This window comes from Propithecus coquereli, unplaced genomic scaffold (genome assembly GCF_000956105.1).
Source record: "Propithecus coquereli isolate 6110/MARCELLA unplaced genomic scaffold, Pcoq_1.0 Scaffold164, whole genome shotgun sequence".
In the NCBI taxonomy this organism is placed as follows: domain Eukaryota; kingdom Metazoa; phylum Chordata; class Mammalia; order Primates; family Indriidae; genus Propithecus; species Propithecus coquereli.
Window position 1 is genome coordinate 3,203,544 of NW_012140969.1, and position 22,166 is coordinate 3,225,709.

Consider the following 22,166-nt stretch of genomic DNA (forward strand, 5'->3'; position numbering starts at 1 on the left):
AAAAAATGCCTGTTTAGATCATTTGCCTTTTTTTTTCCCCACCACATTACGTATAATGTAACCTTTGCCATTTTCAAATTGGGATATCTTTTTATTATTGAGTCATAAAAGTTCTTTATATAACTTGTATTCTCAATACAAGTTCCTTATCAGATATATGATTTGCAAAATTTTCTTGTATTCTGCGGTTTGTTTTCACTCTCTTGCTTTAAAACTTTTTACTCTAATGGTGGCAATATATACATACCCTAAAATTTACATCTTAGCCATTTTTAAATGTATAGTTTGGCACACTGTCTGGGGGATAGACACGCTTGAAGCTCTGACTCTGGCGGGGCAAAGGCAATATATGTAACCTAAACATTTATACCCCCGTAATATGCTAAAATTTAAAAAAAAATAAAAAAGTATAGTTCAGTAGTGTTTAAAACATTAACATTGTGAAGCTAATCTCCATAATTGTTTTATCTTGCAAAACTAAAACTCTCTGCCCGTTAAACAACAACTCCACTAAACCTTCTCCCCTCAGGCCCTGGCACCCATCATTCTACTTTCTGCCTCTATGAATCTTAGGTACTTCATGTAAGTGGAATGTGCAGTTATTATTGGACTGGCTTATTTCAAAAAATGTGCCAAGAATGGGGAAAGAATATGCATTTCGTAAATTGGTACTGAGACAGCTGGATAGTCACATGCAAAAGAATGAAGTTGGGCTCTTACATCACCCCAAATATAGTAATTTACCAAAACAGATCACAGACCAAAACAGAAGAAGGAAAACTATAATACTTTTAGAAAAAAGGGGGGATACTGATGATCTTGGATTTTACATATGACAGCAAAAAGCAAAAACTGCTAAGAATATATATATGTATATATAAATATACGTATATAAAATTTGGACTCCATAAAAATGAATAACACAGTGACCACCTCTCAGTTACAGCATGACTTCCTGGAACTCACGCCTGCTTGCTTTAAACCCACCAATTAAAATTCCCTGAGGGAAATCTCCCTGGATAAAACCCTGGAGACTAATAAAGGCCTTGACCCATGTGTCCATCTTGCTCTCTCTCTATGCGGCCACTGACCTACATATGTGTGGCCTCTGCGTGTACAGTGTACCCCTCAGGACTTGTAACTAATAAAATCTTTATTTCTGTCTTCTGTCCCTCTTAGTCATTGAAAGGGTGCTATCTATTTTAAAGATCAGAAAATTAAAAATTGGTATAGTCAATAGGAAGAAGAATACCTCTCATGATTAGCACAAGATATCTTTGAGCTGTTACAGCTTATTAATATCTGAAACAGTCTGGGCAGCCACAATGGTGAGGCAGTACTATTTGCTGTAATAAATGAAATACAGACTAAAACACAATACAAAAGACCAATGCAGCTGGACATGGTGGCTCATGCCTGTAACCCCTGCACTTTGCGAGGTGAAAGCAGGAGGATCACTTGAGCCCAGGAGTTTAGGGCTGCAGTGAGCTATGATCGTATCACTGCACTCCAGCCTGAGCAACTGAGCAAGACCCTATCTCTAAAGAAGTAAATATTAATAAATAAAATATCAATGAAATGAAGAGTTAGTTATGCTGAAAAGATAAATGCAATCAATAAAGCTCTAGCTAGACTCACCAGAAGAAATAGAAGATTCAAATAAACAAAATCACAGATGAAAAGGAGACATTACAACTGATGCCACAGAAATATGAACGATTATAACAGACTATTATGAACAACTGTACACCAACGAGCTGGAAAACCTAGAAGAATTGGATAAATTCCTAGACACATACAACCTATAAAATTGAATCATGAAAAAACAGAAAATCTGAACAGACTAATAACAAGTAATGAGGTTGAGTCATTAATAAAGTTTCCCATCAAGGAAAAGCCCAGGACTTGATGCCTTCACTGCTGAATTCTACCAAACATTTAAAGAAGAACTAAAACTAATACTTTTCAAACTATTCCAAAAAGTTGAAGAGCAGGGAATTAATTCATCTTAACACATTCTACAAGGCCAGCATTACTCCGATACCAAAACCCAACAAGGTCACAACAAAAGGAAACAACAGGCCAATATTTCTGATGAACATAGTCGCAAAAATCCTCATCAAAATACATGCAAACTGAATTCAATAGCACATTAAAAAGATCATTCCCCTGACCAGTTAAGATTCATCCCAGAGATGCAGGGATGGTTCAATATATGCAAATCAATAAACATGATATATCACATTAACACAATCAAGGGAAAAATATGATCATTTCAATAGATGGAGAAATAGATTTGATAAAACTCAGTATAGCTTCATGATAAAAACTCACAAGAAATTCGGTATAAAAGGAGCATAACTCAACACAATAAAGGCCATATATGACAAACTCACAGCAAATATACTGAACAGGGAAAATTTGAAAGCATTTTTTCTAAGATCTGGAACGAGACAAAAATTCCCACTTTCACTTTTATTCAACGTAGTACTGGAAGTCCTAATCAGAGCTATTAGGGGGAAAAAAGATGGATAGATAGCTAAAGGCATCCAAATTGCAAAGAAAGAAGTAAAGTTATCTGATGTCTGTTCTTGTAGGTAACATGATCATATATATAGAAAACCCTAAAGACTCCACCAAAAAAACTCTTAGAACTAACAAACGAATTCAGTGAAGTTGCAGGATACAAAATCAACATACAAAAATCAGTAGTGTTTCTATATGCCAATAGCAAACTATCTTGAAAAAGTAATCAAAAAAGCAATTCTATCTATAATAGCTACCAAAAAATAAAATACTTAGGAATAAATTTAACCAAAAAGGTGAAAGATCTCTCCAATGAAAACTATAAAACATGGGTGAAATAAATTGAAGAGTACACAAATAAATGGAAAGATGTTCTGTGTTCATGGATTGGAAGAATTAATATTGTTAAAATGTCCATGCTGCCCAAAGCAATCTGTAAATTCAATGCAATCCCTATCAAAATACTAACGACATTCTTCACAGAAATAGAAAAAACTTAAAATCAATTGATTTTTGACAAATTCCCCAAAAACACACACAGGGGAGAGGACAGTCTCTTTAATAAATGGTGCTGGGAAAACTGGATATCCACATGTAGATATTAATAATTGCAACTAGACCCCTATCTCTCGTCATATATAAAACCTAACTCAAAATGGATTAATGACTTAATTATGGAACTACTAGAAAAAAACATGAGAAAATCCTACATAACATTGATCTGAGCAAAGATTTTTTTGGATAAGAACTCAAAGCACTTGAAAGCAAAAATACAAATGGGATTACATCAAACATCTTGGCTGGGCACTGTGGCTCAGGCCTGTAATCCTAGCACATTGGGAGGCCAAGGTGGGAGTATTGCCTGAGCTCAGGAGTTCGAGACCTGCCTCAGCAAGAGTGAGACCCTGTTTCTACAAAAAAAAAAAAAACAAAATGGAAAAATTAGCCAGGCATCATTGCATGCGCCTGTAGTCCCAACTACTCTGGAGGATGAGGAAAGAGGATTGCTTGAGCCCAGGAGTTTGAGACTGCAGTGAGCTATGATGATGCCACTGCACTCTACCTGGGGCGACAGAGAGAGACTCTGTCTCAAAAGAAAAAATCTCAATCCCAGAATATCTCAGTCATCTCACCCGCTAGGAGTTTCTCTGCGGCAGTCTCTGGCTGGATCCATTTTGTCATCCTCCACTCCCTGCACAGGCCTAGTACCAAGGGGATTGGAAGGAGCATTTATTTGTTCACCAAAAAGGAACCGGGGTCTACAGGACAGTGCTGCAGTTCAGGCTGTGGACAAACAGGGGCAGTAGACAGGTCAAAAAGTGCTAAATGCAGTAGTAATTCTGCCTCAAGTGTTCTTATTTTTAGTGTCCATATTGCTGTATTGTCATTGTCATCATTTTCATAAATAGAAAGCAAAACTTCTCTCAATGTTATCCACAACAATTTACACTGCAGATGTAATTGCTCCTTGACAGTAAAAGCAAAAGTAGCCTGAAAAGCTACTGAGAACTAATGCTTGTAATCTAGCTCTGTGACAACTCTACTGATCTCTTCTATGGTTGCTTATTTTTCCATACTCTGAAATCCTTAGTAAGGAAATTCTGTGAGTATTAATTTTAGGTGATTCATGACTTCCTCATTAGACTTAACAATTTGGTTTATTATTCTACCTTCCACTCCTATGTCCAACACCATGTCACTATCTCAGTTAGAATATGAAGAAAAATATTTTTGAAAATGTTAACATATAACCTGATGTTCTGCTATGTAAAGGCATTTTGTGAAATCCACCCCAAGAAGAATCACTTGTTCCTTTATTTCCACGCAGAGCTTCTTGAACCTTGGTTATCTCATTCTCATTTTAGGATCACATTTCATATTTATAGGGAAAGTATCCCCCCCATAACAAAGAACTCCCCGGGTTCCTTAAATAGAGCTCTTTGTTTGGCTTAGAAGACTATCCAGTAGATCAGGGTAAGTCCAGGGTTTTAATCTGATTCTCATGGTACAGGTGAATGCAACAAGACTTTAAATACATGATGGCTGATATGTTTGCTTTCATGAAAATCAACAGAAACTCTCTCATGTTACTCAGCACAACCTTAAAATTTCACATCTGCAATGCCTACCACAGTGATCACAGGAACACTGAAAGCACCATGATGAGACTGTCATGACAGGGCAAGGATGTTCCTAATTTCACCTGGCAGAAGCAGAACTATTCCACGGCCAACACTGCAGAAACCACATCAGCATTTTCTGCCCAGATGTGGGCACTACTCAAAGTGAACAAATACCCACGGGTGCAGTTGAAAGCAGGATGGGAAAGGGAAGGGAAAATGTTTCCTTAGGACCATGCTCTGGTATCTCAACAGTGTGAAAAGGGACAACCAGACTTAATGTATCTTCCCCAGTGGACAGACATTCTTTGTGCGTTGGTTTCTTTTTTTGGGTGGAGATGAGCAGTTAGGAGATAAAGCACAAAGAGAGACGCAATACTGACTTTAAGAAATCACAATGATTTCAAGTAAACCTGATGCTAAACTATAGTTTCACAGATACTTCTTAAACAGAAGATGAAACACAGATAATAACATGGAAACATTTTCTCCATCTCTTTATTCTTGTTGCTGAACCTCCAGAGAACTTCTCTTCCTATATTGTGTGCGGTATTATTGATTGAGGATGCTACTGCCAGCAGTGTTTTTTCTTATATTATTCACACTGGTTGAACAATGGGCCCTCCCTTTCTCTTTCCGCTCAGGTCACTCAATTGGATCTTCCCTCAGTTTCCATCTCTGTATCAGATGGGCTCTAGAGATACTTCTCTGCCCCGGGGCATGGTCGAATTATTGCTGTATTTTGGGTGGATTAAGGTGGGGCTGTTTGTCTCATGGTATTAAAGATGAGCGATTCCTCTGGGAATTGAGAGAGGAAGTGATCAGAAATGGTATCTGTGTATACTTTACAAAGAGGATGCCTGTCAGGCAGTGATTTCAATCATTGTCAGAATAAACTTTACTGTCATTGATTCACCTGCCAGTGTGATTACCATTTATATAGACACCCTTTCTCTGATAAGCCTCAGTAAAGTTGAAATAATGTAATCACAAGAAAGGTGTGGATCAGTATCTCACAGTGTGATTTCCCACCAGTGGGAAAGAGTTGGTAGTTGACATTTTCCATGGGACACACAAACCCAATAGTATCAACCTTCTGGTCTCTGTGTGGGTAAATTTCTCTGCACAGTGCACATATTGAGAAAATTTTCCCCTTGATTTTATGATTGGACTCCATGCTGGATGTGCAGTGAGAACTGTGATTCTAGATTCAAAAAAATCTTGGCTGGGTGCAGTGGTTCACGCCTGTAATCCTAGCACTCTGGGAGGCTCAGGTGGGAGGACTGCTTGAGCTTAGGAGTTTCAGACTAGCCTGAGCAAAAGACCCCATCTCTACCAAAAAGAAAATTTTAAAAAAAACCTAGCGGGGTGTTGTGGCACATGCCTATAGTCCCAGCTACTCGGGACTACTCAAGCAGGAGGATCGCTTGAGCCCAGGAGTTGGAGGTTGCAGTGAGCTATGATGACGCCACTGCACTCTAGCCTGGGCAACATAGGGAGAGTCTCAACAACAAAAAATAAACAATGAAACTGAGCTCCCCTCCTCACAACCTCCATCCCTTAAAAAGAAAAAAGAAAAAATCTCTAAGAAGCAAAATCTTGCTTGCTGCTTTTATAGAATCACTTGTTCACGTGGAGAGACTTTCAATCAGACAGGTGAACAGCAATAAGAACATCCCTCCAATTACATGTCTTTCACCTGGCAAAAGATCAGGGACACACGAGGTCAGATCCCTCAGACAATTACCACTCCACCATTGCTGGACCAAGTACATTCAATGAGCCCATTGTAACGTTCAGTAAGACCTGGTACACACCAACTGCCTGCCTAAAGCCCCACTGAGAGATGGCTATGTAGGACATATCCTTGATCTTACGTTAAATCTAGCTGCCTTGAAATGGCGATGACTGAGGACTAGGAGTTGCTCAGCTGCTGACATGCACAGAGGAATGCAAGGTGCAAAAAATATGTCTACGATTATAGGGATATTGGGTAACTTAGAAAATTTTTGAGAGCCAAACCTCTAAAAAAAAATTCCCAAACCATCACATTTCAGACCTGCAAAGATAAGAACCACTGTAGAGGATGCCCAGTGAATCCCACAGAAACCCATGCCATAGAATAGGGACAGGAAATAAACTGTCAGCTGCCAAAAGGCACTGCCACTGTCTGTCCCAGGAAACTAAAAGCCCCATGTATGCTTCATTTGCCATGTTACTCAATCCAAATGCAAGGGTGATGCGATAGGTCAAACTCCATGAACATAATTGCATGCCAAGTATAAGGGACAACTGGAATCTGAGCTGGCTCCTAATTCAGAGAAATCACAGGAAAAGTAGTATTTTCATATATCTCTGGAAATAAGCTGTATATCACCGGACATCTGAAGCTGACTGTCGTGTTTGAGGGTTTCATGTGGTCCTAGTTAAAGCCATTCTGCAGAAGGAACTTCTCCCCTCCTGTACAATTCATGTCAAAGATGAGCCTCACATACAGTCTGTGCTCACACAGTTCATTCTGGCGGGGTTCTTACAAGACAGATAGTGGGAGCAGATCCAGGTCAAGGAAAGACAGTCAGGGGTCAGATGACCAACTGATCAAGAAAGTCTCTGTCCAGAGACCACTCTGAGTTTCTGGGAGTCTTCTCCCTTTCTTACCTGTTTATTCAGTCTGGGTCAGTCACCATGTGTTTCCTTCATAAAGAGTGTTTAAGCTATTCTTGTAAGGGTAAGCTTTGTTTTAAGGTTTATGAAAGTTGCATCTGTGCTGAGGTGCCTTGTCTCCTGGAAATCTGTGGGCCAAGTTGCTTCATATTGACAAGTGACACGTAGTGTTGGCCCTGTGAGATACCTGAGTGGGCCCTGTAGCCTTATAGCTTGCATCTGACAGAATCCTATACTGATTGTGTTATGACCTCAGCGATGAACACTAGAGCAATCACTAACAAGCAAAAGGAAAATAAGTCATCCTAATTTGCAAATAAAAGTTGGGTGAAAAGAATTTACTGACCTTCAATTAAAAATTGACCCTAATACATTCTGGAATAATGGGAGGGCAAGTTTCTCCTCATCCATCTGTCCTGGAAACATTCATGTTTTATCACACATTTAACCACCGACACTGAAACTACTTGTAACATCAGGCATTTCTTCTCTTGTACTGCATGGAAGGACCTCTTTTTCTCTCATTTCTTGAACTATCCCTTTAGCCCAGATACAGAATTAGTGGTATATAATTACACATTACCTATTACATTGCATGAAATTTCCATAGTTAAGGTCTCTCTTATATTTTGGTACTATGTTCTGCTTAATTTCTCCTCATATCTGAAAGATTTGTTCATAAGCAAAATGTTCTACTTGCTCAAGTTATCAGATACATATTCTGTGAAGTCTACATAGAGGAAATTACAATTATCCCTTCTCAATAGATAATAGGACAGGGTTAGAAAAGGCCCCGAGTCTGGGAACAGGGTCCAGGTCTGTAGTGAATTGGTGAGGAGGAAGGTTGAGCCACACCTGGGAATCAAATCTAAATGTGCACTCAGAGATAAATGAACTGTGTGGGATCAGGTCCTTCATGGATACAAGAAAACAAACAAACAAACAAGAAACTAATGCTGAGAACAAGTAGGAAAGAGACCTACGGTATCTTGGTCTGTTCAGGGTCCCATGGGATCTGTGCAGTATTGTGTGGCCTTTTCCCCCACATTTCCTTTGTGCTAAAAAATACATAAAATTTACCAGCTTAACTAATTTTAAGTGCAAAGTTCAGTGACATTATGAACATTCACACTGGTGTGCAGCTACCACTCACCCCTGAACCCTTTTTTCTCATCTTGCAAAACTGAAACTCTACACCCATTAAATAACTACCCATTACCCAATTTCCCTATCCCCTGGTAAATGACACTGACTAGCACTACTGAATATGACTACTCTAGGTGCCTAATCCGAGTAGAATTACATAGTATGTCTTTATATGAATGGCCTGTTTCACTTACCATAATGTCCTTAAGGTTCATGCATGTTGCAGCATATGTGAGAATTTCCGTCCTTTTTAAGGCTTAGTAATAGTCCATGCTGTGTGTATACATATGTGTGGATGTATAGATAAACAAAAAAACTTTTGTTTATTCATTCATCTTTCACTGAACACTTGAGTAGCTTCCACATTTTACCTGTTGTGAATGACACTGTTATGTACATGGACGTACAAATACCTATTTGAGATCTCACTTTCAATCTTCTTGTTTTCCCGGAAGTGGAAATACTTAATATGTTATTCCTATGTTTAATTTTTTGACAACCTGCCATACTGTTTTCAACAGGGCTTGTACCATTTTACATTCCCACTGACAGTGCACAAGGGTTTCAATCACTCCGTATCCTTGCCAGCATTTCTTGTTTCTTGGTAGTACTAATCCTAATGGGTATGAACAGTATGTATGTCATGGGTTTGATTTTCATTTCCCTAATGACTAATAATGTTGAGCTATGTGCTTGGTAGCCATTTGTACAGCTTTGGAGAAATGTCTATATAGGTCCTTTCCTCATTTTAAAATTGGGTTGTGTCTTAGTGTGGGCTGCTAAAACAAAATACCATACACTAGATGGCTTGAATAACAAACATTTATTTCTCACAGTTTGAGAAGCCGGGAAGTCCAATATCAAGGCACTGGCAGATTCGGTGTCTGGTGAGGGCCTGCTTCCTATTTCAAAAGAAGGCTATCTTCTCACTGTGTCCTCTCATGGGGGAGAGCAAAACTAACTCTCTAGGGATTCCTATCAGGAGACTAACGCCATTTATGAGGCCTCCACCCTTATGATTTCATCTAATCCTAACAACCACCAGAGACATCTCCTCTGAATACAATCACATTAAGGGGAGGCATATAAATTTGGGGGACACATACACACTCAGTCCAAACATTCGACTTCTGGCCCTCCAAAATTCATGTTCTTCTCACATGTAAAATACATTCATCCCATCCCAAAGGCCTCAAAAGAATTAATTCCAGCAGGAACTCTAAAGTCTAAACTCCAAAGTATCATCTCAATATCATATAAATCAGATATGGGCAAGACCTGATTCATGCTGAGGCAAAATTCTTCTTCAGCTACAAACCTGTGAAACTGAACTAGTTGTGTACTTCCAAAATACAACAGAGAGACAGGCATAGGATAGATGTTCCCATTCCAAAAGGGACAACAGAACAGGGAGAAGCGGTGAGCTCCCAAGCAAGCCTAAAACCCAGAAGGTAAATTGAAGACTTTCCATATTTTTTACACTTGTAGTTTTCCTTCACTATACATTCTCATGTGTACTTGATGGTTGTGTGATAAATGAAAGATTTCCCACATTCCTAACATAAGGTTTATCTCCACTATGACCTCTTTCATGTCTTTGAAAAGAACTGGAGTAACTGAACGTTTTCCCACATTTCTTACATTCATAGGGCTTTTCTCCAGTATGAGTTCTTTCATGTATTCGAATGGAACTGGCATAATTGAATGCTTTCCCACATTCTTTACACACATAGGGTTTCTCTCCAGTATGAGTTCTTTCATGTGTTCGAACAGAACTAGGACAGTCAAAGGCTTTACCACATACCGTACACTTATAAGGTCCATCTCCAGTGTGCAGTATCATATGTTTTCTAATCCTTTTGAGAGAAATGAAGGCTTTTCCACATTCTTTACATACGTAGGGTTTCTCTCCAGTGTGAGTTCTTTCATGTATTTGAAATGAACTAGGACAGTCAAAGGCTCTACCACATATCGTACATTTATAAGGTCCATCTCCAGTGTGGCTAATCATGTGTCTTCGAACACTTGGGAGAGAAATGAAGGCTTTTCCACATTCCTTACATTCATAGGGTTTCTCACCAGTGTGAGTCCTTTCATGTGTTCGAACATTACTGGAAGAACTGAAGGTTTTGCCACATTTATTACATTCATAGGGTTTCTCCCCAGTATGAGTTCTTTCATGTTTTCGAACATAACTGGGAAAAATGAAGGCTCTCCCACATACCTTACATTTATAAGGTCCATCTCCAGTGTGCCTAATCATGTGACTTTGAAAATTTGTGAGAGAAATGAATGCTTTTCCACATTGCGTACATTCATGGGGTTTCTCTCCAGTGTGAGTTCTTTCATGTATTCTAAATAAACTGGGACGGTCAAAGGCCTTCCCACATTGCTGGCATTTATAAGGTCCATCTCCAGTGTGCCTAATCATGTGTCTTTGAAAACTTGGGAGAGAAATGAAGGCTTTCCCACATTCCTTACATTCATAAGGTTTCTCTCCAGTGTGAGTTCTTTCATGTATCTGAAATAAACTGGGACGATCAAAGGCTTTCCCACATTCCTGACATTTATAAGGTCCATCTCCAGTATGCTTTATCATGTGTCTCCGAACACTTGGAAGAGAGATGAAGGCTTTTCCACATTCCTTACATTCATAGGGTTTCTCACCAGTGTGAGTTCTTTCATGTCTTCTAAAAGACTGACAAGAACTGAAGGCTTTCCCACATTGCTTACATTTATATGGTTTTTCTCCATATTCCTGGTACTCATATGGTTTGTGTCCAGCATGAGATCTGATGTGCCTACTAAGGGATGAATGATGCATGAAGATTTTCCCACACAAACTACATTCGCAAGGTTTTACTACACTAGGAATTTTCTTGTCCAGATTAAGATTTAGAATCTGGCTGAAGGTTCCTCCACATTGATCACGTTCACAGAGTCTCTCTACCATATGATTACTGTAAAAAATAGAAAGCATGATATTAATGGTTTATTAATGACTTTATCTTTATTAATAGGTAGTGGACTATCATTTTTACCACAATGGAGGAAACAGTAAGTTTTCAGCTCTGTTTGAATTATTTGAAAGCGAATGGATTGAATGCTCTGCAAGAGGGCTCAACAGTAGCTATTAACATAACCATGATATTCATATATACGGTTTCCTAATACTGTTTCTACATTAACTATTTTGCAAACACTGAACATCTGTGTCTCATTTATGTATATATTTCTGGTGAAAAGGTTATATGAATAAGTAAATTTCAAGCTGGGCTTATTGGTTTTATTTGTTTTTTAAATTTCGTGACATACTAAGGTTCTTTCATGAGACACTGCTTTCTCTTATGAGTGCGAATTACCTTAGAAGTCTCCCCTGATTTTTGTACCAATCTTCAATGTTCTGGTCTTCCCATTTTTTTCCTAAAATATAGTCAGAAAAATCATTATGAATTGATAGAAATTATAGAAAAACGATTACATTTTAGGTTCTTGATGAGTTGCAAACAAACCTGATTTATTCACCCAAATGTTTCCTTTTCCACATTCAACATCAAGGAACAGTGCTAATGAGCAAGAAACACTTCTCTAATTGACCAAGAACAGGAATGATGTCATCCTTACCTATACAGGCCAGGTTTCTAAAGGTTTCTCGCATCACATCTCTGTAGAGTTTCTTCTGGGAAGGATCCAGCAAAGCCCACTCCTCCAGGGTGAAGTTCACAGCCACATCCTCAGAGGCCACTGAGTCCTAAAACATTTCACATATGTTTAATGGAGGAAGGGTGAGACGACAGAATAGGGATGTATACTAAATTCATAAAAGTTCAGAAAGAATTTGGTATTCCCCAAACATTTATTTTAAGATGAATACACACGACTGTCAGAATTTTAACTCTGTCCACATTCACTTCCTCATAAATTTAATAGCACCATGAAAACATAGAACTGATGTCCATGTTTCTATTGTGGTCATTGCAAGTTTTATTGGTCTCTAATGGCAGGATCCAGTTCACCTTGGAAAAATGAAGGAAATGCTATATAAAGAAAACAAACTTTTAAGGCCATCATTCCTTGTGCAAAAAACTCTTCCATTTCCTTTCAGATCACATACCAACACTCAGCATTCCATGAAACACAAAGTGAAACCTGAGTGAAGTTTCATGAATACACACTGAAGAAGAGGAAGCATTTTCTTCTATTCCCCTGACCAAACAAGAGAGGCCAGATAGACTGTAGAAATCCACCTTGTGGCAAAGTCCAGCTGTCCATACTTTCCTCAAAGACTCCTGGCCATTAGAAGTAGTCGGATCCACCTGGCTGAATGAAAATATTCCTCTGCAGAAGTATTAATTTTAACTCACATCTGTAATATTTATTATAAACTCAGTGTTTCCTTTCATTCTCTGTCCCATTTCATGAGGCTAGGAAGTTACTGAGAAGATAGAACTCAGGCATGAGGAAGATGGTAACTTAGACCCCCTGAAAAATCCCTACATTCAAGAGACTCAGGGTAGTTTTCCACCCATTTTTAGCACACACATACTGAGAAGACAAAATACCAGAAGAACTCTTTCTGGTGGATCTGCAACAATATATCCTGTGCCTTGCTAACCTGGAGAAACAGATTAAGAACTGTGATTTCAAAGGGATTTCATTTGAATCCATATGGTTTGATGGTGAATTTGCCCATGATTATAGTGATAAAGAGATCAGCAGTGCTTTCCGCCAAAAGAATATAAAATCTTCTTTCCCCGATTTCAGGAGGGAATAATTTCTGACCAATCCTTATGTGAATTCCATTGTACAATGTCAAAGCAAAATGAAATAAGGAGAAAGTTGGGTGCTTTGAAAGAACTCAATATCCCCAAGATATCCCCTTTTCAAAATATTTTCTAAATTCTATAAATCCCCAAAAGATTGTTTAAGAGTCAACAAAAAGTACTTCTCTAAACCTAAAACAGGAATAATGAATGTCTAACAATAGTTAGTCTTCTGAAGAACATCATGATGGCTTGCCTAATCCTTATCAAGAATTCTGAAAATAGGCCGGGCGCAGTGGCTCACGCCTGTAGTCCTAGCTCTCTGGGAGGCCGAGGCGGGTGGATTGTTTGAGCTCAGGAGTTCGAGACCAGCCTGAGCAAGAGAGAGACCCCGTCTCTACTAAAATTAGAAAGAAATTGATTGGACAGCTAAAAATATATAGGAAAAAAAAATTAGCCGGGCATGGTGGCGCATGCCTGTAGTCCCAGCTACTCGGGAGGCTGAGGCAGGAGGATCGCTTGAGCCCAGGAGTTTGAGGTTGCTGTGAGCTACGCTGACACCACGGCACTCTAGCCCGGGCAACACAGTGAGACTCTGTTTCAAAAAAAAAAAAAAGAATTCTGAAAATAAATATTGCAGAGGGATAAATAAATAGCCCAAGGGAAAGAGAGAGTCACCAATGGGCTGACATTTATATGGAAAGTTGATTAATGACAGAACAGGCATTGTAGAGCAGTGGCTAAATGCATGGGCAAGGAAAAACTGCTACCTAATTGGAAATATATACTGTATTCCCTCCTATTCCATGGGCAATAATAAATTTATTGTAGATTTGTATATGAAAGATAAAACCAGAATGCTTTCAAAGTCACAAGTAAATTTTTCTTGACCTAGAGTGTAACCCATAAAGAAGAGATTGATAGATCAAAGGTATTAAAATAAAGGGAGTTAAAAGACAAACAACTAAGTGGATAAAAAATATCTGTAATACATACAATATAACCAAAACATATTTAACAGAAGAGGAAACGGCCAAATAAAATGCCAAGTAGATCTCCGTTCACACTAATTAGAAAGACAATTAGATAATCCCAAGTGTTGATCACAACTGCAAAAAAGTAACGGTTGTGCAGGAATGGCAGAAGGGTCAACTCATACAATCTATAGCCTGGCAATCTTTCTCTAATGTCCTGAGAATTTACTGTACATTTGCACTTGCAGACTGATACAAAAATGATAGAAACAGTATTTTTACAAGGGCAAGAAACAAACTCAAAAAGCCCAAACATCAAAACCACTGGAATAGATAAGTGAGTCGGATGGGCTGCAACGTCAGACATCAGTATGAATGAAATATATGGAGGTAAAGAAACCACTAAAGGCAAACTTTTCCACTGCAATTCCACTAATACTCATTTATTGAAAGTTCAAAGGGGCAAAACTAGAAGAACACAGGTTAGAGAAAAAGAAAAGATAGTAACAGTGTTAGAAATAACCAAGGCATCAGGAAAATGGTCATCCATGTGGCATGACAGATTGGTCCAAGGGGGACGCATAAGGAGACTGTAACCACTGCCTGAGACCCAGTTATGAATCTGGATGATGATTCCAAGGATGTTTGTGTTGTTATTATTACTAAATTATAGCACAAAACATTTTATTCATTCTTTTATGAATATATCTCATGATTAAAATTGAAAGAATTAATTAAGCCTGGAAAAGAACATAATTTGTATTATGTTTATCTGCCCTGTAATACAGTAGCAAAAACTGGTGATGAGCCAAGTATTTAGAAAGAACTGATTATATAAATGTACCATCTAATTCATCTTTTAAATATGAAGGGTAGCATGTATTGATATACAAAGAGATCTGAAGGATACACAAGTAGAACAATTTTTAAAAAGTATTATCACAATATATATACCATTCCTGTTTGTATAACTGTTATGATCACTTGAAGACGAAAACGGACCCCTTACTTAAGGTTTAGTTCAAATGTTGAGACTGGTAACACAACACACATAGCAAGAGGGTATAAAAGGGATTACGACTTAATAATTGAGGTCTCTGGGGACAGCAGGGCAGGCCTCTCCAGCAGCTGCAAAATGGCTTGAGGGAGCAAAAAATGAGCCTGGCCCATGTGTTTTATTGAGGTTGAGGGTGAGGTAGTGTGAGTGTTCACACATAGAGGAAGGCGCCTTCGTGGACTGAATCTTTTGCCAGCAAAAAAGCAGATCTTAGGCTTTTTTTATCACCTTGTTTTTGAAGTAGGTGACAAGGGCAGTAGGCAGTGAGGAGGCATTGAGGAGTTCAATCTGTCACCAAACATGAAAAAAATGGCATCGGAGACTTCCAGTTTCTGGTCTGAAATGTAAGGAGCTAGATGCCATCATTCTTGTCCTCGTAAGAAAAAGCAAAACATAGGTCCATCAGAGAATTGAGGTCCCAGGGCAAACCAGTGACCCCCAAATTGGAGAGACAGTCAGCAAAAGTAGCCATTTTGAATCACGCCCAGAATATGCCATTTCTCTTATCAAGGCGTGTCATCAGAAGGATCTAGTTCAACAGAGTCTAATCACTGGGATTTTACCTGTACGTAACCAAACTGGGGGAAGCAAATACCCAACCTTGGTCCCTCCAGCCTTCCTGCCTCAACTAAGGAGGTGGCAGGGGGTTGGGGGTGGCCAAAAAGCAAGGGTGAAGATGATAGTTTTTTTTCCCACTTCTGACAACTAAGTAAGTTGAGTCTTTCTCAACACCACTTCTCCAGCTCTCTGACTCCAATTAAGTGTCTTACAGATCAATTCAACTCTAATACTAACTGTAGAGATAGCATGAGACTCCACAGGGTAAGGGTTCAGTCCCACAAGACTGCCCCCACTTCAAACTCCAAACTCCAAATGGGGTGCCTAGACTACTCACACAATTCTGTCTAGTATACCACAAATATGGCATCCCCACGACACACCTTCATGATGGATAACTCCCCACAACACTCTCAGAACTCAGGAGGGCGCTTTACTTAGTATTACCAGTTCATTACAAAGAATACAATTCAGGAACTACCAAATGGAAGAAATGGATAGGGCAAAGTATGGCCAGGAGGGCACAGAGCTTTTGTGCCTTTCTAGGTTAATCATCCTCCAAGCACCAACCTGGAAGCACTGCAGACCCCTTCGTTTAGGAGTTTTATAGAGGTTCCATCACCCAGGCATAATTGATTAAATCACTGGTCACTGGTGAATGGCTAATTCTCCAACACCTCTCCCCTCTATGGGTGTTAGAGGATGGGGCTGAAAGTTCCAAGCCTCTAATCAAGACGTACTCTGAGGACCAAACCCCCATCCTGAAGCTATCTAGGGACCTGCCAAGAATCATTTCATTAGGACAAAAGACACTCCCATCACCCTTATCTGACACGAAATTCAAAAGTATATAGGAAAGCCATAGTAGGAACTGGGTATCTTTCTCATAATACCACAGAAGGCCAAAACCCAAGGCCAAAGGCTCACTGTAAGACTGAGAATTTAATATCGTATCTAAAAGAAACACACTTTAAACAAAAAGACAAACAGATATTAAAAAGGATTTTAAAAAAACAAAGGGATAAAGAAATACATAAGATGCTAGAAATCAAAAGAAACATGGCATAGGTATATTAAAATCACAAAGTAGACTTCAGGGGAAGGAAAAAAAAACAGAGATAGGCCGGGTGCCTGAAATCCTAGCTCTCTGGGAGGCTGAGGCAGAAGGATTGCTTGAGCCCAGGAGTTTGAGGTTGCTGTGAGCTAGGCTGACGCCACAGCACTCACTCTAGCCCGACACAGTGAGACTCTGTCTCAAAAAAAAAAAAAAAAAAAAGAAAGACTAGCATGATCCTTATTAGAATGGCTAAAATTTAAAACACTGAAAGTACCAAATGATGGCAAAGATGTGAAGCAACAGGAACCATCATTTGTCACTGGTAGGAATGGGAAACTGTATGTCTATTTTGGAAGATTGTCAGTTTCTTATAAAACTAAACATCATCTTAACATATGACCTACCAATCACACTCCGTGGTATTTACCAATATAATTTGAAAACTTATGTTTGTACAAAAACCTATTTATAGATTTATTCATAATTTCCAAAAATTAGAGTTAACTAAGATACCCTTCATAAGCAAATGAATAAATAATCTGTGATACATCCATATGAGGAAATTGTTGCTCAATGATAAAAAAAAATAAGGTATTAATTAATATCAAGCCATGATAATAAGACAGAGGAATCTTTAAAGCACACTGCTAAGTGATAGAACCCAAACTGAGAAGGCTGTATATAATATGATACCAACTGTTAAGATATTCTGCAAAAGACAAACTATGGGACATTAAAAAGATCTCCTGTGGTTGCCAGGGATTTCAGGATGGGAAGGAAGGATGAATAAACAGATGGACTGTAGGGGATTTTTAAGGCAGTGAAACTGTTTTATATGATACAGAAACAACAGACAGATGTCATTAAATATTTGTCAAAACCCACTGAATGTGCAACACAGAAAGTCAACTCTAATGTAAATTGTGGATGTTAATGAATCAATACTCATTCATCAATTGTAACAAATGCGCCACAGTAATACAAGAGGCCAAAAATAGGGCAAACTGTGTGGAGACAGAAAGGACACATGGAAAAACACCTGTACTTACTGATCAACTCTTCTGTAAATTTAAGATCATTCTTAAAATAAATAATGTCTATTAGGAGAAAAAAAATGAAGACAGACTCATGACAATTCACCCCCGAAGAATAACTAGACACTCACCATTGTCATCTTTCATGGAATTGAATTAAACTTATTTTTTAATAAGCCACTATTAGGTCTTCAGCCTAAGACTGGGAAGGGAGGAGAAAGTTCCATCCAACATCTTGTTCAGGAGCCCAGGACTGTCAGGAACTTGGACGTGGATGAGTATCCTTGCATTGTGGACTTGTCTATGTAGAGATACATATTACCTTGATTTATATTTTGGGTATCTGTGATGTAAGAAACACTCACAGGTATTTTACTACAGATGGGAAACACTCACACAATCACCTGAGTATCTATACACATGTTCAAATGGGGTCAATTTTTGGCCAGTGCTAAGATGAAAGCCTGATGCTTGGTCAGTTGTGCTGACCTTTGGATCCTTTATCACCAGACGTCCCAAGTAAATCATAAAAAGCAGCAACTCTCCACTAATCTCCACCATGTACGCATGTGGCAATGCTGTCCATGAAATCTACAAACTCCCCACTGCTGTTCACTCAGTTAATTTATAATAATAATGCTTTCCAATTCTTCAAGGCCCTATTTAATTTAGATTGGGCCATATTAACTAATTTAACTGGGAATGAAGATCTGTGAGATTCCATTTTGCCACTTTGTAAATACCAAAGACTGACTGACTGACTGACTGACTATTTATTTATTTATTTATTTATTTATAGACATAGTCTCACTCTTTTGCCCGGGCTAGAGTGCCATGGCATCAGCCTAGCTCACAGCAACCTCAAACTCCTGGGCTCAAGCGATCTTCCTGCCTCAGCCTTCGAAGTAGCTGGGACTACAGGCATGTGCCACCATGCCTGGCTAATTTTTTCTATATAGTTTTAGTTGTCCAATTTATTTCTTTCTATTTTTAGTAGAGACGGGGTCTCGCTCTTGCTCAGGCTGGTCTTGAACTGCTGAGCTCAAACAATCCACCCGCCTCAGCCTCCCAGAGTGCTAGGATTACAGGCATGAGCCACCGTGCCTGGCCTTAATTTATTTTTTATCACGTAAAAGTGACCCTGCTCAGTATGGGATATTTTAGGACAACAGGTGCTATGACCATAGGGAATTCAGGCAGGATAATAGTTCTGATGGTTAAGGAGGCATATTTGTTTATCCTCTACTTTATTCACTATTCTCCTAAGACTACAGGGTGTACCTTGCTTAAATTTAGTGGGATCACCCAGTATAAGTGTAATTTGAGCCTTATGTTAATTAACTGCACTAAGGATTGACAATTAGTGCATTACAGCAGATATGAATTCAGAACCTACCCTGTAGAGGCACAAGAACCATGCAGTTCTCTTTTATCTTTTTTGTTCTATAAATTCTTTTATTAATGTATTCTGAATTTCCGGATGTCTGGTCCCATAAAGATACCAGGAGGAGAGGTACAAAGATTTCAGAGACAATGTACCACTTCCAGCTGGTTATTCTCTGCTTTCCCCTCATGTAAAATACCCAGAACAAAGATAAATCTTTTTTAAAAAGTCATCCACAGTCCTGCGGGAAAATTATAATTAAAATGCCACGTGTGACTGAAACACAGAATGAAAGACAAATAGTTGATCATGATGCTGTCAACCGGAGAGGGGAAGTAAGCCTTAGGTAATATGGGATGGGATCTGGGTATTTAGGGATTCCCAGCCTTAGGAAGAGATAGGCTGGGGGACAGGGTGGTGGGTTTGAGACCCTGCTTTCAAGACCTTTCAAATACACAGGGGGAAATTGGTCTCCGTGGGGTGAAAGGAGGGACTAGGGACCCCAAGGACCACAGCCCTTCCCATACACAAACCCCACACACCGAGTGGGGATCCTCCCTTGATCACTCTCCCGTCGCCACAGCACAATCTGGGGCAGACGCAGGGCTGCCGGGCTAAGGCCCAGGTTACCGCGTGTATGGACGGGACAGGACGCCCGGGGTCGCGGCTGCCGGCCCAGCCCCACCATGCGGGTTGGAGGGGGCCGACGGCCGAACTGCAGACCCGGGAGTTGATTGCTGTAAAGCCTAGGTCCCATCACAGCTGGTTCCAGCCGGTTCCAATCAGGCCCTCCTGATCATTCGGACGCCCGCCTTGTACACGCACCATTTGCCGGCTTCAGGGGAGTCCTGGTGTCCTCCCTATGGCTCCTGTGATCAGCGCAGGTCACAGCGCAACAAAAGTTGAGGTAGAGCCACCTGACACTGTTAGAGGCAGCTGAAACAGGCTCAGTGACGCCACAATAGGGACTCCCCTCCCCCTCCCCGCGGCGCGTCTGATTGGACAGTTCCTACGGCCCCGCCCCCTCTAGCCTGAGCGACAGTTTACGAGAGCCCAGAGAGGCTATATGGCTGAGCAGACTTGGCTTGGCTTCCTCTGTCCTTATAATCTGTCCTAGCCAGGGACATTACATTTAAGAACTTGTTTCCAGTTTAGAAGGAATACTGGCACAGGCGTGAGCAGGTAATTATTCCAAGCTCAGTTCCACCACAGAGCGATTCTCTTATCCAGAGCAAAAGGGGCGCCCAGGTGAGGCCAGAATGGAACAGGAGGGTCAGCTCTTCTCCATGGATCAGGGGCTTGGCACAAGGCTACGAGGCCACTCATGGAACTGTTATTTTTTTAGAAACACAGAAACTTAAATGTGACTTCACCATATGTAATAAAGAGTCTGCGCCCATTGTGATTGTTGACTGATGGCATCACTGAGGCCTCGACCCATCCCTTCCTTCCTCACCTCCCACACGTGACCCTAGGAGATAGTGTGAACACTGCTTCTCATACCAACTACCACCAATAAGATACGTTTATTAGAACTGTCAAGTGTACATCTTACACTGGAAGGGTATTCAGTCTTTTGAGTGTGATCCAAAATAACTATTTTTTTTTAGAGACAGTATCTCCTTCTGCCACCCAGGAGAGAGTGCACTGGCACTGTCATAGCTCACTGCAACCTCAAAGTTTTGGGCTCAAGCGATCCTCCTGCCTCAACCTCCCCAGCACTACATGCCACCACACTTGGCTAATTTTTTTCTGTTTTGTTTTTTTTTTCCCCCCAGACACTGTCTCGCTCTGTTGTGCAGGCTAGAGTGCAATGGCATCATCATAGCTTACTGCAACCTCAAACTCCCGGACTCAAGCGAACCTCTTGCCTCAGACTCTGGAGCTGGAACTACAAGCAAGTGCCACCAAGCCTGGCTAATTTTTTTTTAATGTTTTGTAGAAATGGGGTCTTGCTATATTGCCCAGGGCAGCCTCAAACTCCTGGCCTCAAGAGATCATCCCACCTCAGCCTCCTAAAAGTGCTGGGATTACAAACATGAGCCACCTCATCCAGCCCAAAGGAACTTTAAAATATAAAAGGGTATGATATCTCTAAGGCAACTGAATTTTTATTCTTATTGGTAAATATAGGAAAAACAATAACAGGTTATATAAATTTGGAATGAATCTGGAAATTTAATACTTTTAACAGATGGATTTTAGTATTAATATATTCAGATACATGTAATCACTACCACAATTTATTTTCATCACCTCAAAAAGAAACCGCTCATCTTCAGATGGTACCAGGATCACGAAAATTTCTTTCTTCGTGACCCTTAGGCCTTTGCCTAAGTTTCCCAGGCTGTTCCACCTCATTCAACTTAAGGCAGGGAAAGGGATTAGGCCTGCTCCACAGTTTATTTTATTCATTTCATTTTATTTAAAATTTTATATCCCTTTGATGATGAAGAATGAGGAATTAAAAAAAAAAGGAAACCCCTGTCTGCTTTACCTGTCCCTCCTACCCTCCCATCTTCCTCCCCAAATCCCCAGCCCTTGAAAACCAGTGATCCTTCTGCTTCTGTAGATTTCCCTATTCTGGACTTTCATATAAACAGAATCATGTCACACATGGTGTGTGTGACTGACTTCTCTCACGTAGTATAGGAACATCCATGTCGTAGCATGTTCCACTACTTTGTTTCCGTAGCGGAATTATATTCCATGGTATGCATATTACACGTTTTGTTGATCCATTCATCCACTGATGGATTACAGTCAGTCCTCTGTGCGCAAGAATTCTTTTTTTTTTTTTTTTTTGAGACAGAGTCACATTCTGTTGCCCGGGCTAGAGTGTCGTGGCGTCAGCCTAGCTCACAGCAACCTCAAACTCCTGGG

General features: G+C 39.9%; 1 protein-coding gene across 2 annotated transcripts in view; it reads right to left on the minus strand.

Annotated features, from left to right (window-relative positions):
* Positions 1-8,923: 8,923 nt before the first annotated feature.
* The window catches only part of ZNF564 (zinc finger protein 564), a 23,154-nt gene continuing 9,911 nt past the window's right edge, over positions 8,924-22,166 (minus strand). The window contains exons 1-4 of one of the 2 annotated variants that reach the window (XM_012641358.1): positions 20,109-20,144; positions 12,081-12,207; positions 11,819-11,879; positions 9,375-11,416 (exon numbers count right to left, since the gene is read on the minus strand). In XM_012641358.1, the coding sequence (XP_012496812.1) occupies positions 9,955-11,416; positions 11,819-11,879; positions 12,081-12,207; positions 20,109-20,111 (1,653 nt within the window). In that variant the 5' untranslated portion in view covers positions 20,112-20,144 and the 3' untranslated portion in view covers positions 9,375-9,954. Of the gene's footprint in view, positions 11,417-11,818; positions 11,880-12,080; positions 12,208-20,108; positions 20,145-22,166 lie in introns of those variants that run through there. The other variant, XM_012641357.1, reaches the window with a different exon arrangement.